Source organism: Neofelis nebulosa, chromosome 15 (genome assembly GCF_028018385.1).
Source record: "Neofelis nebulosa isolate mNeoNeb1 chromosome 15, mNeoNeb1.pri, whole genome shotgun sequence".
Lineage (NCBI taxonomy): Eukaryota > Metazoa > Chordata > Mammalia > Carnivora > Felidae > Neofelis > Neofelis nebulosa.
The window spans coordinates 38,291,144-38,312,079 of NC_080796.1; the positions used below are offsets into that span (position 1 = coordinate 38,291,144).

The 20,936-nt window shown below is 43.9% G+C and overlaps 1 protein-coding gene across 3 annotated transcripts in view; it reads right to left on the reverse strand.

The window, feature by feature from the left end:
* The window catches only part of TRAF5 (TNF receptor associated factor 5), a 51,544-nt gene that overhangs the window by 12,553 nt on the left and 18,055 nt on the right, over nucleotides 1-20,936 (reverse strand). For 2 of the 3 annotated variants that reach the window (XM_058701954.1, XM_058701956.1), the window contains exons 2-7: nucleotides 10,543-10,761; nucleotides 8,896-8,953; nucleotides 5,989-6,090; nucleotides 3,047-3,211; nucleotides 2,203-2,280; nucleotides 1,802-1,876 (exon numbers count right to left, since the gene is read on the reverse strand). In XM_058701954.1, the coding sequence (XP_058557937.1) occupies nucleotides 1,802-1,876; nucleotides 2,203-2,280; nucleotides 3,047-3,211; nucleotides 5,989-6,090; nucleotides 8,896-8,953; nucleotides 10,543-10,760 (696 nt within the window). In that variant the 5' untranslated portion in view covers nucleotide 10,761. The remainder of the gene's footprint in view (nucleotides 1-1,801; nucleotides 1,877-2,202; nucleotides 2,281-3,046; nucleotides 3,212-5,988; nucleotides 6,091-8,895; nucleotides 8,954-10,542; nucleotides 10,762-20,936) is intronic. The other variant, XM_058701957.1, reaches the window with a different exon arrangement.

A 20,936-nucleotide genomic window follows, 5' to 3' on the forward strand; every position in this document is an offset into this window, starting at 1 on the left:
TTTTGAGAGACAGAGACAGAGTGAGTGGGGGAGGGGCAGAGAGAGAGAAAGAGAGAGAGTCCCAAGCAGACTCTGTGTTGTCAGTGCGAGGCTCCATGCAGGGCTTGAACCCACAAGACCATGAGACTATGACCTGAGTCAAAACCAAGAGTCGGGTGCTCAACCGAGTGAGCCACCCAGGTGCCCCTAAAATAAACTTTTAATTTGGAGTAATTTTAGATGTACACAAAGTATGAAACAATACAGTGCATGGTATATCTTAATGCCTAAAAGTTTGATCCATCAAGAATCTGTTAAAATGAGGTAGAAAGCAAACTTTCTTTTCTTTGTATATTTTATAAATTGATTAAATAACATTTTTAAAGGTGTTTAACAGGTAATAAAATACATTTTATTTTTTTATTTAAAAAATATATATTTTTTAACATTTATTCATTTTTTGAGAGATAGAGAGCACAAGCAGGGGAGGGGCAGAGAGAGGGGGAGACACAGAATCCGAAGCCGGCTCCAGGCTCTGAGCTGTCAGCACAGAGCCTGATGCGGGGCTCAAACTCATGAACCTTGAGATCATGACCTGAGCCGAAGTCAGACGCTTAACCGACTGAGCCACCCAGGCGCCCCAATACATTTTAAAACATGATTTCAAATCAATTCCATCTCAAAATATGTGGTAATAGAAGGGGTACCATAAAACCGAGATTTATAATCATCAGAAGGATGACTCCAGAAAGTCTCAAAATCTGGTAGACGCAGTGGAGTCTGAATTAGAAATAATTACCATGATGGTTAATTTTATTTATTTTTTTTTTTTTCAACGTTTTTTTTTTTTTTTTTTTTTAATTTAGTTTTGGGACAGAGAGAGACAGAGCATGAACGGGGGAGGGGCAGAGAGAGAGGGAGACACAGAATCGGAAACAGGCTCCAGGCTCCGAGCCATCAGCCCAGAGCCTGACGCGGGGCTCGAACTCGCGGACCGCGAGATCGTGACCTGGCTGAAGTCGGACGCTTAACCGACTGCGCCACCCAGGCGCCCCAATGATGGTTAATTTTATGTGTCAGCTTGGCTAGGCTACGGTGCCCAGTTGTTTGGTCAAAACTAATCTAGATGTTACTGTGAGGAACTTTTGTAGCTGAGATTAACATTTACAAATCAGTTGACTTTAAGTAAAGCAGATTACTCTACGTAATGTGGGAAGTCCTCATCCAACCACCTTTTAAGAGGAAAGAATAAGGTTTCCTCAAGAAGCACTTCTCGGGGCGCCTGGGTGGCTCAGTCGGTTAAGCGTCCGATTTCAGCTCAGGTCACGATCTCGCTGTCCGTGAGTTTGAGCCCCACGTCGGGCTCTGGGCTCAGAGCCTGGAGCCTGCTTCCGATTCTGTGTCTCCCTCTCTCTTTGCCCCTCCCCCGTTCATGCTCTGTCTCTCTCTCTTTCTGTCTCAAAAATAAATAAACGTTAAAAAAAAAATTAAAAAAAAAAAAAGAAGCACTTCTCCTCAAGACTGCAACATAGAAACTCCAGCCTGAGTTTCCACAGTGTTGGTCTGCTCTGCAAATAATCAGATTCACCAGTTCCCACAGTCACATAAGCTAATTTCTTAAAGTAAGTCTCTGTATGTATAGGTAGGTATGTATCTCCCATTGGTTCTGTTTCTTTGGAGAACCCTGACTGAAATTGCCAGTCTAAAAGTTCTCCAAAGTGAATGTCCTTCTGCATCCTGAATGGAATCAAAGAGTGAAATAAGCCCGCCAAATAAACGATACAGTAGAAGGCAGGGGCAGAAACAAAACGGCATTCCATACCTTTACAGTACAGCCATAGTGCTTAAAAGGACAGTCTTGTTCAGCTTCAGGACACACAGCGAGGTGTTCATCCACCTAAGAAACAGACAGCCTCACGCCACAGAAATTCATCACCAGTTCTCCAACTGCCTGATAGAACTGCAGCGTGCAGGGGACCAAGGGTGGCTTGGGAAAAAGGGAGGGAACAGAACGGGAAAAGCCATGCTGAGGCCTGGCAGAAGGAGAGCTGTGGTAAAAACCGAGAAGAATTCTCAGGGAAAAGGGAAGGGAACACAGAGATATGGCTGTCGTGGGGTTATTTAAACCTTGGGCTTCTGCCTGTGGGATTTTATCAAACACATACCACATTGGTTACTAAAACTTTACCTTACGTAAAATCTAAGAGAATCATTTACAGTTACCTCAGATCTTGGAATCATCTGCAAACACTTGTTAGGACAAGATACTGGGTACTCAGGACACAAGTTTTCCTCATGATTCTGAAACAGAGAAAGTGTGATGAAACAGAGCCAAACTGCGCTTCCCAGGGTTCCCTACTATGGCCTCACAGGGTTTATGCATAGGTCTCTGGGGATCTGTGTTATGTGGCTTGCCCTCTACAGGAAGGTACAGCCTAGTTCCAAAAAGGACTAAATAAAGATGGCCGCTTTCTTCACGTAAATTAATTCAATTTTCCAAATATTCCAAAAGAAGGTCAGAGGGCGCAGGACTCACTGAGGGCAAACTTTGTGAGTCATCAGTATGGCTCCTCTGGTACATGTGAAAAGTGCAGCACACTCTCTTTCTGCCTACATCCTGCCACTCCAGATGGACTGAAGCACCCTGAGGACACAATATCGTCACCTCCTCATGACCCAGCACCTAGCACTGCTCCTTGCACAATCACACTTAGTAGGTGCTCAAACAGTGCTTTCACCAATGATAAATGAGTAGTGTCCTACCAGCAAGGTTTTCGGCTTTTTACAGAACTCTAAGATAATTCTTTGGACCTATTTCTGTACAAAAATAAATTCACTGTGACCACTCAGGTAGAATTTAGTCCCATAAAAGACAATCTTTCTTTCTTTCCCTTTCTTTCTTTTTCTTTCTTTCTTACTTTTCTTTCTTTCTTTCTTTCTTTCTTTCTTTCTTTCTTTCTTTCTTTCCTCTCTTTCTCTTTCTTTCTTTCTTTTCTTTCTTTCTTCCTTTCTCTTTCTCTCTTCTCTCTTTCTTCCTCTGTCTCTTTCTTTCTCTTTCTTTCTTTACCTGTAGATTGATTACTACCACATCTTTTTTGCAATAAAGGCATTTTTCCTCTCGAAACTGGCAATATGCGCTCAAATGTTCTTTCAGATCTTTCCGAAGGACTGGCTTCTGACAGTTCTCATTAGAACACTGCACGGCTTGAAACGGGCATTGCTGGAGGTGGTCCTGCAACAGATAACACAGGCCAGTGGGCCCCGCTGACCAGGGCAGCGGGAGGGGAGCCAGCTGGAAGCCTAGAGAGGGAGGGAGGACACTGGGGGCAGCTGGGCAGACAGGGCTGCAGAGGAGAGGGCACAGATGGGGCTGCCCAGACGGAGGCTGTGATGGCTAGCCTTGTTTGGTAGGGGTTAGGAGGACAGGGAAGATGGCTGAAGAAGGAAGCAAGCTGAGTCTATTTCAGATTATCTAGTAACATGCCCGAATTTGCAGGGTAGTTCCTAAACACTTTCCTTAGGCTTGCTGAGTAATTTACCAGTCCTGCAAGGGCATTTTTAATTTCTTCTGTGCACCCTCCATCCCCACTGCCAGCACCAAGTACTAATCTCTGCATGGCAGATGGTAAAAGCTGGGACGGAGGGAAAGAGCAAGTAAGAGTGGGACATATCCTAAGTACATGAAGGAAGGAAAAGGATTAAAGGAAGAAAGGGGAGGGAGAGAGAGCTGTTCCAGAGTGGTCAAAAAAAGCAGATGGGGAAAAAAAAAACAAAACCAGGGGGCGCCTGGGTGGCGCAGTCGGTTGAGCGTCCGACTTCAGCCAGGTCACAATCTCGCGGTCTGTGAGTTCGAGCCCCGCGTCCGGCTCTGGGCTGATGGCTCGGAGCCTGGAGCCTGTTTCCGATTCTGTGTCTCCCTCTCTCTCTGCCCCTCCCCCGTTCATGCTCTGTCTCTCTCTGTCCCAGAAATAAAATAAAAAACGTTGAAAAAAATAAAAAAAATAAAAAACAAAAAAAACAAAACCAGAATCACAGGCCCAAGAGAAGCTGGGAGTGGTCAAGCTTGTTAGTCAGGAAATGTTCTTAATCAGAATACGAGACAACAATAACATGGACAGTGTTCGTTCCAGTATTCTTTATGGTATCAATTTTGAAAAGCAGGTGGTATATCTTTTTTTTTCTTTTTGAATGGTTATTTATTCTTGAGAGTGAGAAAGGAAAAGGGAGCTAGTAGGGGAGGGGCAGACAGACAGCGAAACAGAGGATCTGAAGCAGGATCTGAGCTGACCCTGACATGGGGCTCAAACTCAGGAACTGTAAGATCATGACCTGAGCCAAAGTTGGACACTTAACACACTTAGCCATCCAGGTGCCCCCAGCAGGAGATATATCTTAATAAATGCTTTGGATCACTGCAAGTTATTGTGATGCTAACAAGTTATCAAAACCCTATTGATGTTATTCCCAGCAAGATCCCTTACAATACTGTTGGCAAGCTCCGGCCTGTGGGCCAAATCTGCCCTGTTACTTGCTTTTGTAAATAAAGTTTTTCTGGAGAACAGCCATATTTATTTGTTCACATACAGCCAGAGGCTGCTTTCCATCTGAAATGGAAGAGGTGAGTGGCTGATACACAGATTGTATGGCCTGCAAAGCCTAAAAAATCTACCGACTGGCTTTTGACAGAAACACTTTGCTGACCCCCTTCCTGAAGGAGAAAAACAACCAGTTTTTCTACAGGAGGTAAATAAATATTACAGCTACTCTCCTTTACCTTTAGTAATAAGAAACAAATAGTGACCGTTGAAATCCGTATCTTCTCCAAAATTCACTGCTGCTACCCCTCCGCTCTCACCAAAATAGTGAACATCCATCAGGATTCTCCTGCCTGAGAACCTTCACCTCACCTTTGGAAGCCAGGGTGGTGGTGGGGGGAGGCAGGAATGAGGGGAAATACAAAAGAAACAGGTGAAAAGACACCAGCCACTCTTCTCTAGAAAGTGCGGATCTGGTCACAAAAGCTGATGGATGGATGGTCCATTTGAGCCTCATTTCCTTTTCAGCCTTAGTGACAACAAAGCTGGAAAAGAGGCCTTGCTCCAGGGCCTATCAACCCAGGAGAAGTTCAGTGAACCTCCAAAGAAATCCTGGGGTTAACAAGGAAATCATTTACTCATTTATAAGCTCAGTGCCCGGGGGGTTCAGAGGCAAGGTGGAGAAAAGGCTGAATCACCTGAAATGTGTTCCAAAAGATGTGGGTGGGAGAGCAAAATTTCAGCAGCCCCCAAGCAATTCTCTGGAAGCTAGAGATGCCCGCTTCTTATTCCTGCACAGTGTGATCAAACCTGATACGGGCCTGCCATGGCACAGCCACATTTCCAGCTTCCCATTTATCGAGCTTCCCCAGCTGGCTGGAAGAACCAGGTAGGGCAGTTCCATGTGAGAGAAACTCCCCTTCACTACTCCTACACCTTGTGTGTTTGCAGCTCACACCAACACTTCCCCTTTAAATCACATCCTAGTTCTGCTATGCTCTATGTTATATGCCTCGGATCATAAACCAACGGGCTGGGGCCCACAGCTGCTGGAAACACCCACCAGCATCTGCCAATGCTTTGGGGCAGGGACCCTTGCAAACGTGTCTTTGTGCAGACTGCCCTGGCTCCCACCCTGGGGACCCCAAATCTTTTACAGTTCCCCAGAACTGGCATGTCCTTTTGCTCAGCATGTCCCACAGCTTCTCTTTTGGGTCAATGACCCCTAGCCCACAGTGTAGGTCTAGCACATATAGTATGCCCTCCGTGCATTCCATATGAGATGGACCTCTTCACCCACACTTAGCTCTTGGAGTGCTGCACTGTAGCCAACTGTATTGCTAGACAGGAATTCTCTGAGGGCAACCCAATGAACCCCCTATCATGCTTTGCCCAGTAACTGTCACATAAAAGTGTTCAATACATGCCACTGGAAAGATAGCCAAAGCAAATATTGGTCATGAGTAACACCCACCTGGTATCGCCCCAGAATAATCTTGGCATTACATGAAGGAGCATTTTTGCAATACACATATAAGTTCAGGACTTCTCTTTTGCAGCAATTGTCTTTAAACACCTAAAAGAGAAACACAACAGGTCTCATATACTCCAAAGCTTCAGAGCAATGTGAATGAAACTATGATTAATTTGGTCTTCAGATACATCTCAAAAGTCAGGTGGAGGGGCCCCTGGGGGGCTCAGTCAGTTAAGCATCCAACTTTGGCTCAGGTTATGATCTCACTGCTCATGGGTTCAAGCCCCGTGTTGGGCTCTGTGCTAACAGCTGGGAACCTGGAGTCTGCTTCAGATTCTGTGTCTCCCTCTCCTCTCTGCCCCTCCCCAGCTCACACTCTGTCTCTCTCTCTCTCTCTCTCTCAAAAATAAATAAACATTAAAAAAAAAAAAGTCAGGTGGAAACTTCCAGACAGTGGTTGGAATGGAAATATCAGATTCGCCACCATAAAAGAAAAGGCTTTTTCAGATACGTATTTCCAACAGGCCACTGAACATACAGGCCAGGAAATTCAATGCTCAGCACAGTAGGCTGCAAGAGAATCTCATGGTGCACTTGACCTCATATGCTCAAAGGTCAGAAGGTGGGCTGTGGATGAGGGTGACGCTTTCAGCTTCCTGTCACAGTATAAAAGTTTGTATTAGTCATCAGGTACTGTCACTGAAGCTGTGAGGACTTGCTATTTCAGCACACACCAGGGGTTGGCAAACTTTCTCCATAAAGGATCAGATAGTATTTTCAGCTTTGCAGGCCACAATGCAATGTTTTCTTTTGCAACTATTCAACTCTGCTGCATACAATACTTAAATGGATGAGCTTGGCTGTGTTCCAATAAAACATTTATGGACACTGAAATGTAAATTTCATATAATTTTCACATGTCACAAAACGTTATTCTTCTTTTGACTTTTAAAATAAATTTTTTGTTGGGGTTTGTGGGTGGCTCAGTCGGTTAAGCATCCGACGTTGGCTCAGGTCATGATCTCGCGGTCTGTGAGTTCGAGCCCCACATCGGGCTCTGTGCCGACAGCTCAGAGCCTGGAGCCTGTTTCAGATTCTGTGTCTCCCTCTCTCTGTCCCTCCCCCGCTCAAACTCTCACTCTCTCTGTCTCTGTCTCTGTCTCTCTCTCAAAAATAGATAAACATTAAAAAAATTTTTTAATAAAATATTTTTTTGTTTTGAAATAGTTTACATGCTCATGAGATGTGCAAAAGTAGCACAGAGTTCCTGTGTACACTTGTTTGGATTTTTTTCAATGATTTATGTGAAAACCATTCTCAGCTCATGGGCCATACAAAAACAGGTGGAAGGCTGGATTTGTCTCAACATATCTCATGTTGTAGTATGTCAACCCCTGGTTGCATGAGGCAAACACAAGCATGGCACTGTCCTCTACTAGGCATTTGGAAAACACAACATAAGAGCATAGACAAGGAGCATGTACATTAGACCAGTGCTCAGGGAGCTTCCTGGAGGAGGTGATGCTTGAACGTCCTGTAACAGAATTGTAGAGGAAGAAAACTGAGCTTAAAAGAAGTTTTTTTTTTTTTATTTTTTAATGTTTATTTATTTTTGAGAGGGAGAGGGGGAGAGAGAGAGAGAGAGAGAGAGGGAGAGAGAGCACACGTGCACAAGCGGGGGAAGGAGCAGAGAGAGAGGGAGACAGAATCTGAAGCAGCTCCAGGCTCTGAGCTGTCAGCACAGAGCCCGATGTGGGCCTCGAACTCACAGACTGCGAGATCATGACCTGAGCCAAAGTCAGATGCTCAACTGACTGAGCCACCTTAAAAGGAAGTTTTAAGGGAGAAAATCTTCATGATCAGGGGTTAGGTAATGGTTTCTTAGATGCAACTAAAAGAACAAGTGACCAAAACAAACAAAAGACAAGTAAGACCTCATCAAAATGAAAAGCTTTCATGCTTCAAAGGATACCACCAAGAGTGAAAAGACAGCTCATAGAATGGGAGAATATTTGCAAATCATACATTCGACAGGAGCCTTGTATCCAGAATATATAAAGAACTCCTAGAACGCGACAATAAAAGACCAATAATCCACTAAAAATGGGCAAAGAAATTGAGAAGGCATTTCTCCCAGAAGATACACAAATAGACAAAAACACGAAAAGATGCTTAATATCATTAATCATTAGAGAAATGCAAAGCAAAACAGGTACCCACTAGAAAGACTGTAATCAAAATGATGGCCATTAACAACTTTCGGCAAGGATCTAGAGACATTAGAACTCTCACAGTCTGCTGGTAGGAAGGTAAAATGGCGCAGTTGCTTTGAAAAATCATCTGAAGAAGCTCCTCAGAATATTACACATAAAGTTACCATTATGGCCCTAAACAAAATTACCATACGACCCAGCAATTCCACTCCGAAGTATACACCCAAGAAACATGTACACTTTACTTTATGTTATTATTTTCCAAGAAACACATATACTTTAAAGGTAAATTTTATGGCATATGAATTATACTTCAATAAAGCTATTGTTAGACATAATAATAAAAGGAAGTTTTAGAAATTAACTAGAGGAGAAAGTGAATTCCAGGAAACAGGATGTTTAATTTCTCCAAGCAACTTAATGTACCTGGAGCTGGTGTTGGAAGGGGATCAGGAGGGAGCAGAGTAGAAATTTGGTTGCGGGCAGGGGGAGAGGCATCAATAAAGACCCAAATAAGCCTCTGAAACAGTGGTAGGAGTAGGGTTTGGCCTGACCCCACACCAGAGGAAAGTGGACTCTAAGAAAGGCCCCCCTCTCCCGCTCTACTGCTCCAACCTCTATATCCAGTTCAACCCAGGACACTGGTTTCTCCATCACTCAGAGAGCCGCTAAACCAAAGCGGTGATTTTCTTACCTCCTGAGATTTGATAACCTCCTTATCTACAGGGCAGAGTGGGACTGCATTTAATTCTCTGGAGAGAAAAATAAAAATAGAGCTGGAATTAAGAGTTGACCTCAAACACTCTTCCAAGAGCAGCCCCAGCACTCCAGCCATGCTTGACCCCTTCAGCTCCCCTGAACAGACCTGGCCCTATCTTCCCTCCTGCTGCTCCCTCCCCCAAGAAGGGTTGTGTCTCTCCCCCACCTCCCACTGCAGTTTCAGCACCTTCCCAGTCTGCCAAAAAACTCCCATTCATTCTCCAAGATGCAGGTCAAATAGTCAGTCCCCCAGACAGAGTTAAATGCCCCCTGCCGGTGCTCCCACGGCAGTCTTTTGCTTATCACACTGTGCCACAACCTGTCTCTTCACTAGACTGGAGCGTTCTGGAGGGCAGAGAGTGGGTCCCGTTCCACACTGACCTCCAGCTCTTCCTCTCTGTACACTGAAGCTTAGTTTAGCAAGGTGCCTGGAACACACAGGTGCTGAATAGACAAACCCATGAATAAACGAGAATGTGCTGTAATAACCCTCTTTCCAAGCTTGGTAGGAAACAACTTACTTAGTGCCCTAAAAAAAACCCCAAAGCCTGCTTCCATAGCTTCCCTGGTCTTCTCCCTCAAAATGGTATGACCCAGGTTTTCCCACTGCCCTAAGTGGACAGCATCCATTGCAGAGAGGTCCATTCTGGATGCGACACCACCTCTGCCTTAAGGCAAGGAAAAGTCGGAGCAGCAACTACACAGACCCCTGTGAGATGCAGGTCCTTCCCAACACAGACTGTGCATCAAGGTTTGCCTCGCATGTGGTCTGAATGTCAAGAAAAGGTGACTATCATGAGCCATGAGTAATGTAGAGGATTGTTGAATCATTACATTGTACACCTGAAACTAACAGAACACTGTACGTTAATTATGCTTGAATTTTTTTTATCTTTTTACTTATCGTTCATTTTTTATTATTTTTTCACACCATCAGACTTATTATTCTTGCTGATTTAAGCAGAACATAAAACAAATATGGATCCCAAGGCTTACTTTCAGAGCTACCAGCATAGATAAATTACTACAGCGATCCAATCTGGAAATCCCTAGTTACCAGTAAATCACTGCATGAAAGAGTAAATGAGGCCCTCTTTCCTCACGGGTAGGATTATAATGTTTCTTAGATTTTCTTGAAAAAGACTTCACATTTTCTCAAACATACAGGAGAAATATATTTCCTCTCTAAGCCCTACAGTGCCATTTACGTGCTCTCGTCTTAAATACAGAAAAATTACAAATTTTGAAATTGATTTTATAATTGTCCATATTCTAGATAGAACTCTCCAACCTGTACAATATTAGATATTAAACATGGATTCAAAAGAAGTTACTAGGAATTGAATTTTTTTTTAAAGGGAAAAAAAAGGTGACTATCAATGAGCGAGAGGCCAAAAAAAAAGGTTATTCCTCAGGGTCTCAGAGAGAGCCCCTGGGAGAGCCCCTCCTCGCGTTCGCGGTTCTGCGGCCAACCACAGCAATTCCAAAAACCACGATGACAGCCGAGTGGCCACGTTCGACACTTCCATCCCAGGCACAGCCACGCCTGGTCTGGCCAGAGCTGCAGGCCCTGCCCACTCACCTCAGGGACAGGATGCAGTGCTGACAGAAGCGGTGCCCGCACCCCGTCTGGTGCGGGTTGTGAAGCACTGAGTGGCAGAAGGCACATTTGTAACGTTCTTCCAGTTGTTCCACAAACCGGTACTCCGTGTTGGGCTCAAAGTCCAGGGAAATGGAGTTGCCGGAATTCTGGCGGATGAAACCACAGGGGACCCCTCCTTGCTCCTCAGAATAAGCCATTCTGGGGGAGGGGGGTCAAGAGAAGGAAAGTTACGTGTGCAAATACCAAAACAACTACAGCCATCAGGTGTTGTAGTAGTTGGTTTCCTAACTAGTGCACTGTCACCCACAGGGTCATTCTGTTATAACTTTGTAACAACAGTGACTACCTCCAGCCACTGGAGGGCTCCTGCACAGGGGAGATGTCTCCGGGGGTGGTCAGGAGGGAGGCTGGACCAAAAGACTTGTAGCAAGATTTTATGAGACTTCAGCCCCTCGTCCATCAACCTTTTACAGATGTTAAATTATCCTGTCAGTTTGGCCACATGCTCGGACCAAATAACTATGTTCTAAGCAAACTCTTATTATGGAATTTTCTTCTGCTCAGTTGAGAGAACTGAAACAAATACTGTGTCAACATTTTTCAGAAGCAGGAACCTTTTATACCAATACATTTCTTGCAATATATGTAGTCACATCATTTCTCACCTGCACTAAATAAGCACATTGACTGCTCTCTCGTCCAATCCATTCTCCATACTATAGCCAGAATAGCATTTTCAAAATGCAAGTATGATTGAAGGTTCTCTCCTCTCATCATTCAGTGGCTTCCCAGGATCTTAGGGGAAAGTCCACAATGCTAAGAGAGCTACAAGACTGCATGCTCCCCACCCAGCAGCATCCCAGACCTCTCCTCCCCTTGCTTTCTGCACTCCAGCCATATAGGCTTTCTTTTCATTTTTCTAATACATCAAGCTGTCTCCTGCTACAGGGCCTTTGCATAAGCTATTGCCTCTATCTAAATGCTTCCCCTAACCCTTTGCAGTCTTCTTCCCTTCACATTCATGCTTCAAACTTCAAGCATCATATCCTCAGGTAAGTTTTCTCCTTTCCGCCCTCCTCTCCCCTCCTTCCGTCTAATAGCAGAACACCCACTCATCAGTCTATAAAACATGCATGGCCTCCAGGGAGAGGCTAGGGAATAATGGTAGGTGGGTGGCCAGGGGTGAGTGTGTTTCATTGTATAATTCTTTTGAATTTTTGAACATGAGTATATTACCTCTTCAGAAATAAACATTCAAAAACAAAAACTAAACATCCACTGTTCTATGTGTCATAGAATCAAGTTCTGAAATTCAGAACCGCATTTGATTTTAAATTAGACATGCAGGTCACCTGGGTGGCTCAATTGGTTAAGTGTCTGACTTGATTTTGGCTAAGGTCATGATCTCATGGCTTGTGGCTGTAAGCCCTGCGTGGGGCTCTGTGCTGACAGTGTGGAGTCTGCTTGGATTCTCTCTCTCTCTCCCTCTCTCTCTGCCCCTCCCCTGCTTGCACTCTCTCTCTCTCTCTTTCTCAAAATCAATAAACTTTTTAAAATAATAAATTAATAAATAAACAAGTAAATGAATTAGACATGCATTTGTGTATTTCATTTATATCTGTGCCCTTCAATGACACATAGGTCACATCCGATCTTATTCATTGTTGTGTCTCCAGCCCTTAGCACTGAGCCAGGCATGGAGAACTCAACTCTTTGTTGAATTATTATTATTGGAAGGACTCTTTGAAACTCTTCAGCAGGACAGTTATAACTAGTGTTGCTCTCTAGCACAGTGATCCTTTTAACTTTTTATAAGGATTTTCTCTACTTTTGAAATCTGATGAAAACTCTAGACCTTCCCCCCCGAAAAGAGCACACATACCTGGTCTCGGGACCTTTAAGGACCCTCTGAACCCACCAGTGGTCCCCAGGTTAACAACAGCCTTGCCTCCCCTCAAGGCAAGCCTTGCCTCCCCTGGAGTAAGAATACTGTCACTTTTGGCACAGTGTGGGGAGTGGTGCTTCCAGGGCGTCTGGCAGTTGGCTAAAGGATGGGAGGCAATCGAGGGTGGTCCCTGGAGGTGACAGCCTTCCACATGGCTAGGGAACAGGAAGGCTTGGCCTTCAGGCTTGTTTGCTTTGGCTTGCTCTTGAGATCCCTCAAGATTTCCCTGCAGCTGATGAAGTCAACTGGGCCTGAGAGCAGCTGCGCGGCCTGACTGTGCGGGTGGGAGATGGGTGCCATCCAACACCCAGCTCGGCTTGAGTCAGCTGCAGACCTCTCCCCCCGCTGGAGCGGGCTGATATGGGGTGTGGCCGCCATGAATGGAGCAGAGTAAGCAACTGGTCTCTTTCAGCTAATAAAGCTTTCTCTTTGGAGGAGCCCAGCTCAGCAGAACAGGGGATTTTTTTTTTTTTTAATCCTGGGGTTTGAGACCAAAGCCCCACCTTTTCCTCTCTACGTTTCCTGCAGAACTTCAAGGGTGGTAGGTAAACAGCACAAGATGTGATTGTTCCCCTTTTAACAGGGCTTACTCTTGAGATTTCACAAGCCTTAATTATGAAGGTGAAAAGGCATAGTACTTGATTTACATGCACAACCCTAATCCCCAAGATTCACCTTTCTCTCAGAGAAATGGAAAAACCAACTCCAAACCTCCCTAATCGGCCCTGACTTCTCTGGTCCCAAGGGAAGACAACAACTCATGTCCCACGCCCATCTAGGATTCTCTCCTAAGACCAGGCTCATGTCTGTGTCACAAAGCATCTAAATTTGGACTCTCAGAGATGTACCCTAAAGCAACGGGCTTGCTCAGCTCCCAAAAGAGGGCAGTTAAGATGTAGTCTGAGTTCAGTCTGAGTTCCCTTCCACCACATTCTATCCTCTTTCCTAACAAAAAATTTAATACACTCATCTGTGTGTCCATCTTTCTCTACAATAGCAGTTCTCAAACTTTTTGGTCTCAGGACCCTCCCTTCCCCGCCCCCCCCCCACTTTAGACTCTTAAAAACTGAGGACCCAAAGACCCAGAATAGCCAACACAATATTGAAGGAGTAGAACAAAACTGGAGGATTGACACAACCCTACTTTAAGACTTACTCTAAAGCTATAAAACCAGGATGGTGTAGTAGTTGTGAAAGAACAGACAGATAAATGGAACAGAACAGAGAGCCCAAAAATAGACACACATAAATACAGTCGACTGATCTTTGACAAAGAAGCAAAGGCAATACAGTGGAGCAAAGACAGCTTTTTCACAAGTGGTGCCAGAACGACTGGACATCCACATGCAAAAAAAGAATCCAGGCACAGACTTTACGCCCTCACAAAAAGTAACTCAAAATGGATCACAGACTTAAATGTAAAATGCAAAACTTTTAAACTCCCAGAAGACAACAAGGGAGAAAACCTAGATGACCTTGGGTATGGCCGTGACTTTTTAGAGACAACACCAAAGATGCAAACCATAACAGAAAGAATTCATAAACTGGATTTCATTAAAATTTCCTACTCTGTGAAAGACACTGTTAAGAAAACGAGAAGACAAGCCACAGACTGGGAGAAAATATTTTCAAAAGACACATCTGATAAAGGACTGTTTTCCAAAACGCACCTCACCCGGGAAGAAGACAAAGAAGCACATGAAAAGGTGCTGCACGTCATATGTCATCAGGAAAATGCAAATTAAAACAACAATGAGAGGGGTGCCTGGACGGCTCAGTCCACTAACATGGTTAAGCATGTGACTCTTGATTTCGGCTCGGGTCGTGATGCTGTGGTTTGTGGGATGAACCCTTGCATCAGGCTCTGCACTGCCAGCATGGGGCCTGCTTGGGATTCTCTATCTCCCTCCCTCTCTGCCCCTCCCCACTCACCTCTCTTTCTCCCTCTTCCTCAAAATAAATAAATAAACATTAAAAAAGAAAAGCAATGAGATACCACTACTCAACTAGTAGAATAGCCTCAAACCCCAACACTGTCGATCCCAAATAGTGGTGAGGATGTGGAGTAACAGGAACTCTCACTCGCTGCTGGTGGGGATGCAACACTTGGGAAGACAGCTTGGCAGATTCTTACTAAACATCTCTTACCATCCAGGAATCCTTCCTTGGTATTCACCCACAGGAGCTGGAAACTTATGTCCACATAAAACCCTGCACACGGATGTTTATAGGGACTTTATTCCTAACTGCCAAACCTTAGAAGCAATCGAGATATCCTACAGTAGGCAAATGGATAAATGGTGATACACCCAGACAACATAATATTCTTCAGCACCAACAAGAAATGAGCTACAGCGGTGCCTGAGTGGCTCAGTTGGTTCAGCGTCTGACTTTGGCTCAGGTCATGATCTCGTGGTTTGTGAGTTCGAGCCCCACATCAGGCTCTGTGCTGACAGCTCAGAGCCTGGAGCCTGCCTCAGATTCTGTCTCCCTCTCTCTCTGCCCCTCTCCTCACTCACACTCTCCCTCTCTCAAAAATAAATAAACATAATTTTTTTTTTAAATGAGCTATTGAGCCATGAAAAGATGTGGAGGAATCTCAAATACATATTATTTAGTGAAAGAAGCCAATCTGAAGAGCCTACATACTGTAAGGTTCCAACTATACAACACTCTGGAAAAGGCAAAATTATGGAGGCAGTAAAAAGATCAGTGTTTGCCAGGGGGAGAATGGAGGCAGGGAGAGTTGAATAAGTGGAGCACAGGATTTTTAGGGCAGTGAAAACTCTCAGTATGATACCATAATGGTAGATACATATTCTACATTTGTCCTAAAACAACACCTTATCTGACTAAGGACAAATCCTCCAAGAGAAACTCAATTATTATAAACCATCTCTCCAGAAGTTTCATCAACCAGGAAAGAGTAACTCATCACAGGAGAAGAAACTAGAAGGTGATACCCAGACAAACTTGGTCACAAACTATCACAACTCTTCTAAGGGATCATTCATCTTTTCCTAAAAATCACTCACTCCCCACTAAAAAGCCTTCTTCCCCCTCCCTTTTCCCTCTTACAATGAATCCTGAATTCCAAGCCACCTCAAAGAGCTATCCATTTTTCCCTGGGTATCTCCCATGCATACATGAGTTATATATGTTAATAAACTTGTTTGTTTTTTCTCCTGCTAATCTGTCTTTTACCACAGGGGTCTCAGCTAAGAACTCAGAAGAGTAGAGGGAAAATTATTTTTCCTCCCCTAAACAATGTAGGTTCATCAGCTGTGACAAATGCACCTCTCTGGTGGGGGATACATGCACAATGGGGAGGCTGTGCATGTGTGGGGCTGGGGGATCTGTAGGAAATCTCTGTACCTTCTGCTCAATTTTGCTGTGAATCTAAAACCACTCTAAAAAATAAAGCCTCTTAAAAAATTGAGGACCCCCGAGTTTTTGTTTATGTGGGTTCTCTCTGTTGATATTTATCACTTTGAGATTAAAACTGAAAACTAAAAAAAATATATTTCTTGGGGGACCCGGTTGGCATCTGACTCTTCATTTTGGCTCAAGTCATGATTCCAGGGTCCTGGGATCAAACCCTGCATCGGGCTTTGTGCTAAGCATGGAGCTTGCTTAAGATTCTCTCTTTCAAATAAAAAAATAAAATAAAATAAAATAAATTTAAAAATAAATAAGTATTAAAAATGTCTACTTCTTTATTAATTCACTTTAAGATAATGAGCCAATTATATGTTAACATAAAACATTTTTATGAAAAATAGCCATTTTTCAAAACAAAAAAAATAAGTGAGAAGAGTGGCATTGTTTTACATTTCTACACATCTCTGGGCTTAACAGAAGATAGCTGGGCTCTCATATCCAATTCTCCCATGTGCAGTGTATTACAGAATCACACATCATGAAGCTTTTGCAAAACACCACTGTATGCTCAGGAAAGCAGAGTAAAGATGGCAAATGATATCTTAGTAGTATTATGAAAATAGTTTTGCTCATGCAGATCCCCGGAAAGGGTCTCAGGGAGGCCAGTTTGTACAATTTGCCAATTTCTGTGCCCGAACATACCTGAACTAAGTAAGAGCCCATTAGCTGCTTTCCTGCTAAGAATTGCCCCAGCACCCCCGGGGCCCTTGCTCTATCAGGCTGCTGGGTGGGCCCATGTCTTGTCAGTCTTTGTGCTGGGCGGCCCAGCACAGTGACCTCACAGACAGTCTCCTTGCCCCTGCTGATTGACCAGCAGAGTCCTGAGGACCCGATGCCCCACGCTCCCATGCTCCCTCTCCCCACCTTTGTGTCTTGCTCAGCTGTAGTCAGCACGCAGAGGTCATCTACTGACCCTGTGCACTCTCTAATCTGTTATCTTGCCCGGTATTTGTTCTTATGAAATTGAGTTTTTATCTCATTAGATATTTTTTAAAAATAAGCACTTATGTTTTGCTACACCATAGGCACTAGATGTTTTTGGACAGTATTCTTGTATATAAACTGAACTGTGGTATCTCCCAGGGCAGGGTCTGTCTCCCGCCTCTGAAGCTTTTTCGGGCGCATGACCAGTCCCCAAAATGGAATCAATTCAAGGTGTTTGTTCTCTGACACAAGACAGTCCCAATAATAGAACTATGAGGGCTGCTGTTTCTTTGTCTAACAAATATATTTCTCTAATTAATTGAACATTTCCAGTGAGTACTCTGTCATTCCCAGGCAGCTATTTAGTGGAAATAAATAAGAGTTACATTTTATTAAAATCTTTCCCCTTTGGGTATAATAGCTTATGTAACAGGAATAGTAAAAAGAGTTCAGTTCTCACAAATAAGAAAAGAAAAGTCATCAAAATCACTATCAGGGCTTGTATACCTCCCTATTGGAGTAAACAGTGCCTTTTTCCTTGGGAGAAGATATTTGCAAATGACATATCTGATAAAGGGTTAGTATCCAGAATCTATAAAGAACTTAGCAAACTCAACACCCAAAAACCAAATAACCCAGTGAAGAAATGGGAAGAAGACACGAATAGACACTTTTTCAAAGAAGACATCCAGATGGTTAACAGACACATGAAAAGATGCTCAACATCAGTCATCATCAGGGAAATACAAATCACAACCACAATGAGATACCACCTCACACATGTCAGAATGGTTAAAATTAACAACATGAGAACAACAGGTGTTGGTGAAGATGTGCAAAAAGGGGAACCCTCTTGAACTGTTGGTGGGGTGTTCTCTCTCTGGAGAATAGACTGGAGGTTCCTCAAAAGACTATAAATAGAACTATGCTATGATCCAGCAATGGCACTATTAGGCATTTACCCAAAGGATACAAAAACACAGACTCAAAGGGGTACATGCACCACAATAGCCAAACTGTGGAAAGAGCCCAAATGTTCACCAACTGATGAATGGATAAAGAAGATGTGTGTGTGTGTGTGTGTGTGTGTGTGTGTGTGTGTGTGTGTGTATACATACAATGGAATATTACTGAACCATCAAAAAGAATGAAATTTTTGCAATGACATGGATAGAGCTAGAATGTATTATGCTAAGCAAAATAAGTCAGAGGAAGAGAAATCCATATGATTTCACTCATATGTGGAATTTGAGAAACAAAACAGATGAACATATGGAAAGGTGGTGGGAAGAGGACAGGGAAACAAACCACAAGAGACTCTTAACAACAGAGAACAAACCGAGGGCTGATGGAGGGAGGTGGGTGAGGGATGAGTGATAGGTATTAAAGAGGGCTTGTTATGATGAGCACTGGGTGTTGTACGTAAGTGATGAATTGTTGAATTCTACTCCTGAAACCAATATTGCACTATATGTTAACTAACTAAAATTTAAATATTAAAAAACAAAACAAAACAACAGTGCCTTTTTCCTGCCATTGATGGAACTCACAGTGTGGGCCTCCTGCTGAAAGTTATTTACTCAAACCTAAAAAGACAACAGAAAAACACATACAATATGCCTTATAAACCTCATTTTTTAGCTTCATAAATTACTGCATCTTTTTCTCGAGAATTTTCTAGATATTCCAAAGGCAAAGCTGTAGATGTCAGGATTTAAGTTCTTTACTTACAAATTACTTCTGATTCATTTTTGGGGAACACATAATGAGCAGTCTAACATTCTGAAGCAACAGGAGTTTAGGTTTTAGTTACAACAGAAAGGACACACATCTAGCAGAATTCAGTCTCAGGTTTAAAAAAGAAAAGTAGGTCCTTGTCTACTTTTCTTTAAAAAAGAAAAGTAGGTCTGTCTGTCTGTCTGTCCACACTACTTCCACAGGACCCCAGACATCTTGTTTAGATGAATGAAAGAATGTTTTTATAAATCATTTCAGACTTTGTAAGATATAAGGCCAGGAGCTATGCTTCCAGAGTTTTCAAGATCTCATTCTTGGGAGTTACTAGTTACTACGGATGAAATTCCAGAGTGAAAATGGCACAGGCCCAGAGACCTGGGCTCCATCCCTGCTCTGCCACTCACCAGCTACGCAACCTTGAGCAAGACACCCCACAAAGCAACCTCATTTATACATCCCTCCATGGACTCAGCATGCACATGTCCTGGTTTGGGTCCCAAGAGTGCAGAGATCTGTGATACTACATCTGCTGTTGGAGGGTCTCCAAGTCAAGCAGAGGCAAACAGACACAAGAATGATGCATTATAACACCCTTGTAGCAAGTACCACAAAAGAACTGTTTGAGCCCAGGTGAGGGGTAGCTAATGCTTTCTGAAGTGTCTGTGCTGATTTCACAGAGAAGAAAACATCTCACCTGGTCTTGAAGAAGTGGGGAAACATTTTCTACATGAAGGAGATAAAAGAATTTTTCAGAGGATATCATAAAAGTTCTGGAATGGTTGATAATTAACTGTAGGTGAAGTGGAATTAAGGGAACATGCCAGTTATTTGCCTGTCGGTTCTCAGGTCCACTCTCTGCTCCCCTGCCCTGGTCTGCATCACCACGTGGGGTGAGGGTTGGCCCCCAATGCTCCCTGGCTTCTGGCTAGATTCGGATAATAAGAGACACTGTCAAGACATTGAAATGTGGAGGGAGAAGCCAGAGTATTTCTCTCCCATCTCTTGGAGTTGGGCAGCATCCCAACAGTGACTGGGTCTCCTCCATGGCTGAGGGTGGTCTCCAGCTCCTAAGCTCTAGAGGGGGAGGGGGGCAGCCTCCCGCATGACTCATCTCCAAGTTCCCTCACCCCGAGTCTCCTGTTCGGCTTCCCGGCTTACCTGTATAAGTTGATTCCTGTGTAACTAAATTCCTGTCAGAAACCCCTAAAAAGGTCGCTGTGAGATGTAAGTGTGGAGAGAGAGAGAGAGAGAGAGAGAGAGAGAGGAGGAGCATGGCATGAAGAGCCCTTAATGAATGCCAGTCAGGAATTCCAAATTTTACCCCAAGGTTTAGATCTTTTTAGGGATGCTGAACATACAGGACAGGCCCAAACAGGGAGTTCAAGGGAAGAGGCTGATCTAACAGATAAAGAAGGATGACAATGGCCTGATCCAAGGCAGGGGCAAAGAGAAGCCATGTTTGTGAGGCATTTCTGAGATAAAATGCAGAGAAATGGGTTAGAAATGGGTTCCGTGGAAGGGCCGAAGGAGAGGACAGTGGAGGATGACTCCCAGGTTCATCTGATGACACCAATGGGAGAGGATGAAGGAGAGAAGCAAAGAAGCAAGGATGTGGGTAGGGGGTATATCCAGGTTGAGGTCCCTTAGGGACAGTCTTAAGAGAGTAGAGGTGAGTCAGAAGACAGGACAACTAACATCTCCTCCAGAATAAATGATGTGATTCCTAGGAATGGCCACATTTCCTTTGTGGTATCAATAAGTGGTTTTAAATTGCCCAGGGCATTAATTTTTTTTTTTTTTTTTTTTTTACTTCACAAATAATTCAGTTGTCATTTTAGTGATGGCATTTGACATAATAGGTTTAGATCTATGTCAGGAAAATAAGATCTGGAGAGAGAAGACATCCCAGAGAGACAGCAATGGGAAAATTCCTTGGAGCCAGTATTGAAGTCTGCCCTTCCCACTTATACCTGTGGCTACAGCGCAGACCTTGTTTCCTCCCTCCTTGGGATTGAACGGGTGCTCCTTCCCCCAAAGTAACCCCTGTTCAGCCTCATGTGACCCTCCACACCTTACTAGGTCTGAGATCCTTCCGGCTAATGACTTCTGGGGTCCAGAGGGGTTGGTAAGTGTCTAGCAGTGATGGGGAAGGGTTTGAGGACTGTGGGAGAGGCCTACAGCCTTCCCCAAGGCTCATTTGTAAGGGAGGGTCCTGAGATCTGCAGACTCAAGAGAGGCTGCCTTCTCTCACAGGTGGGACTTACAGGGCCAGGTAACAAGGTGGGGGCACAAAGGCTGGGCAGGAGGCTCAGGATGGTCCTTGAGC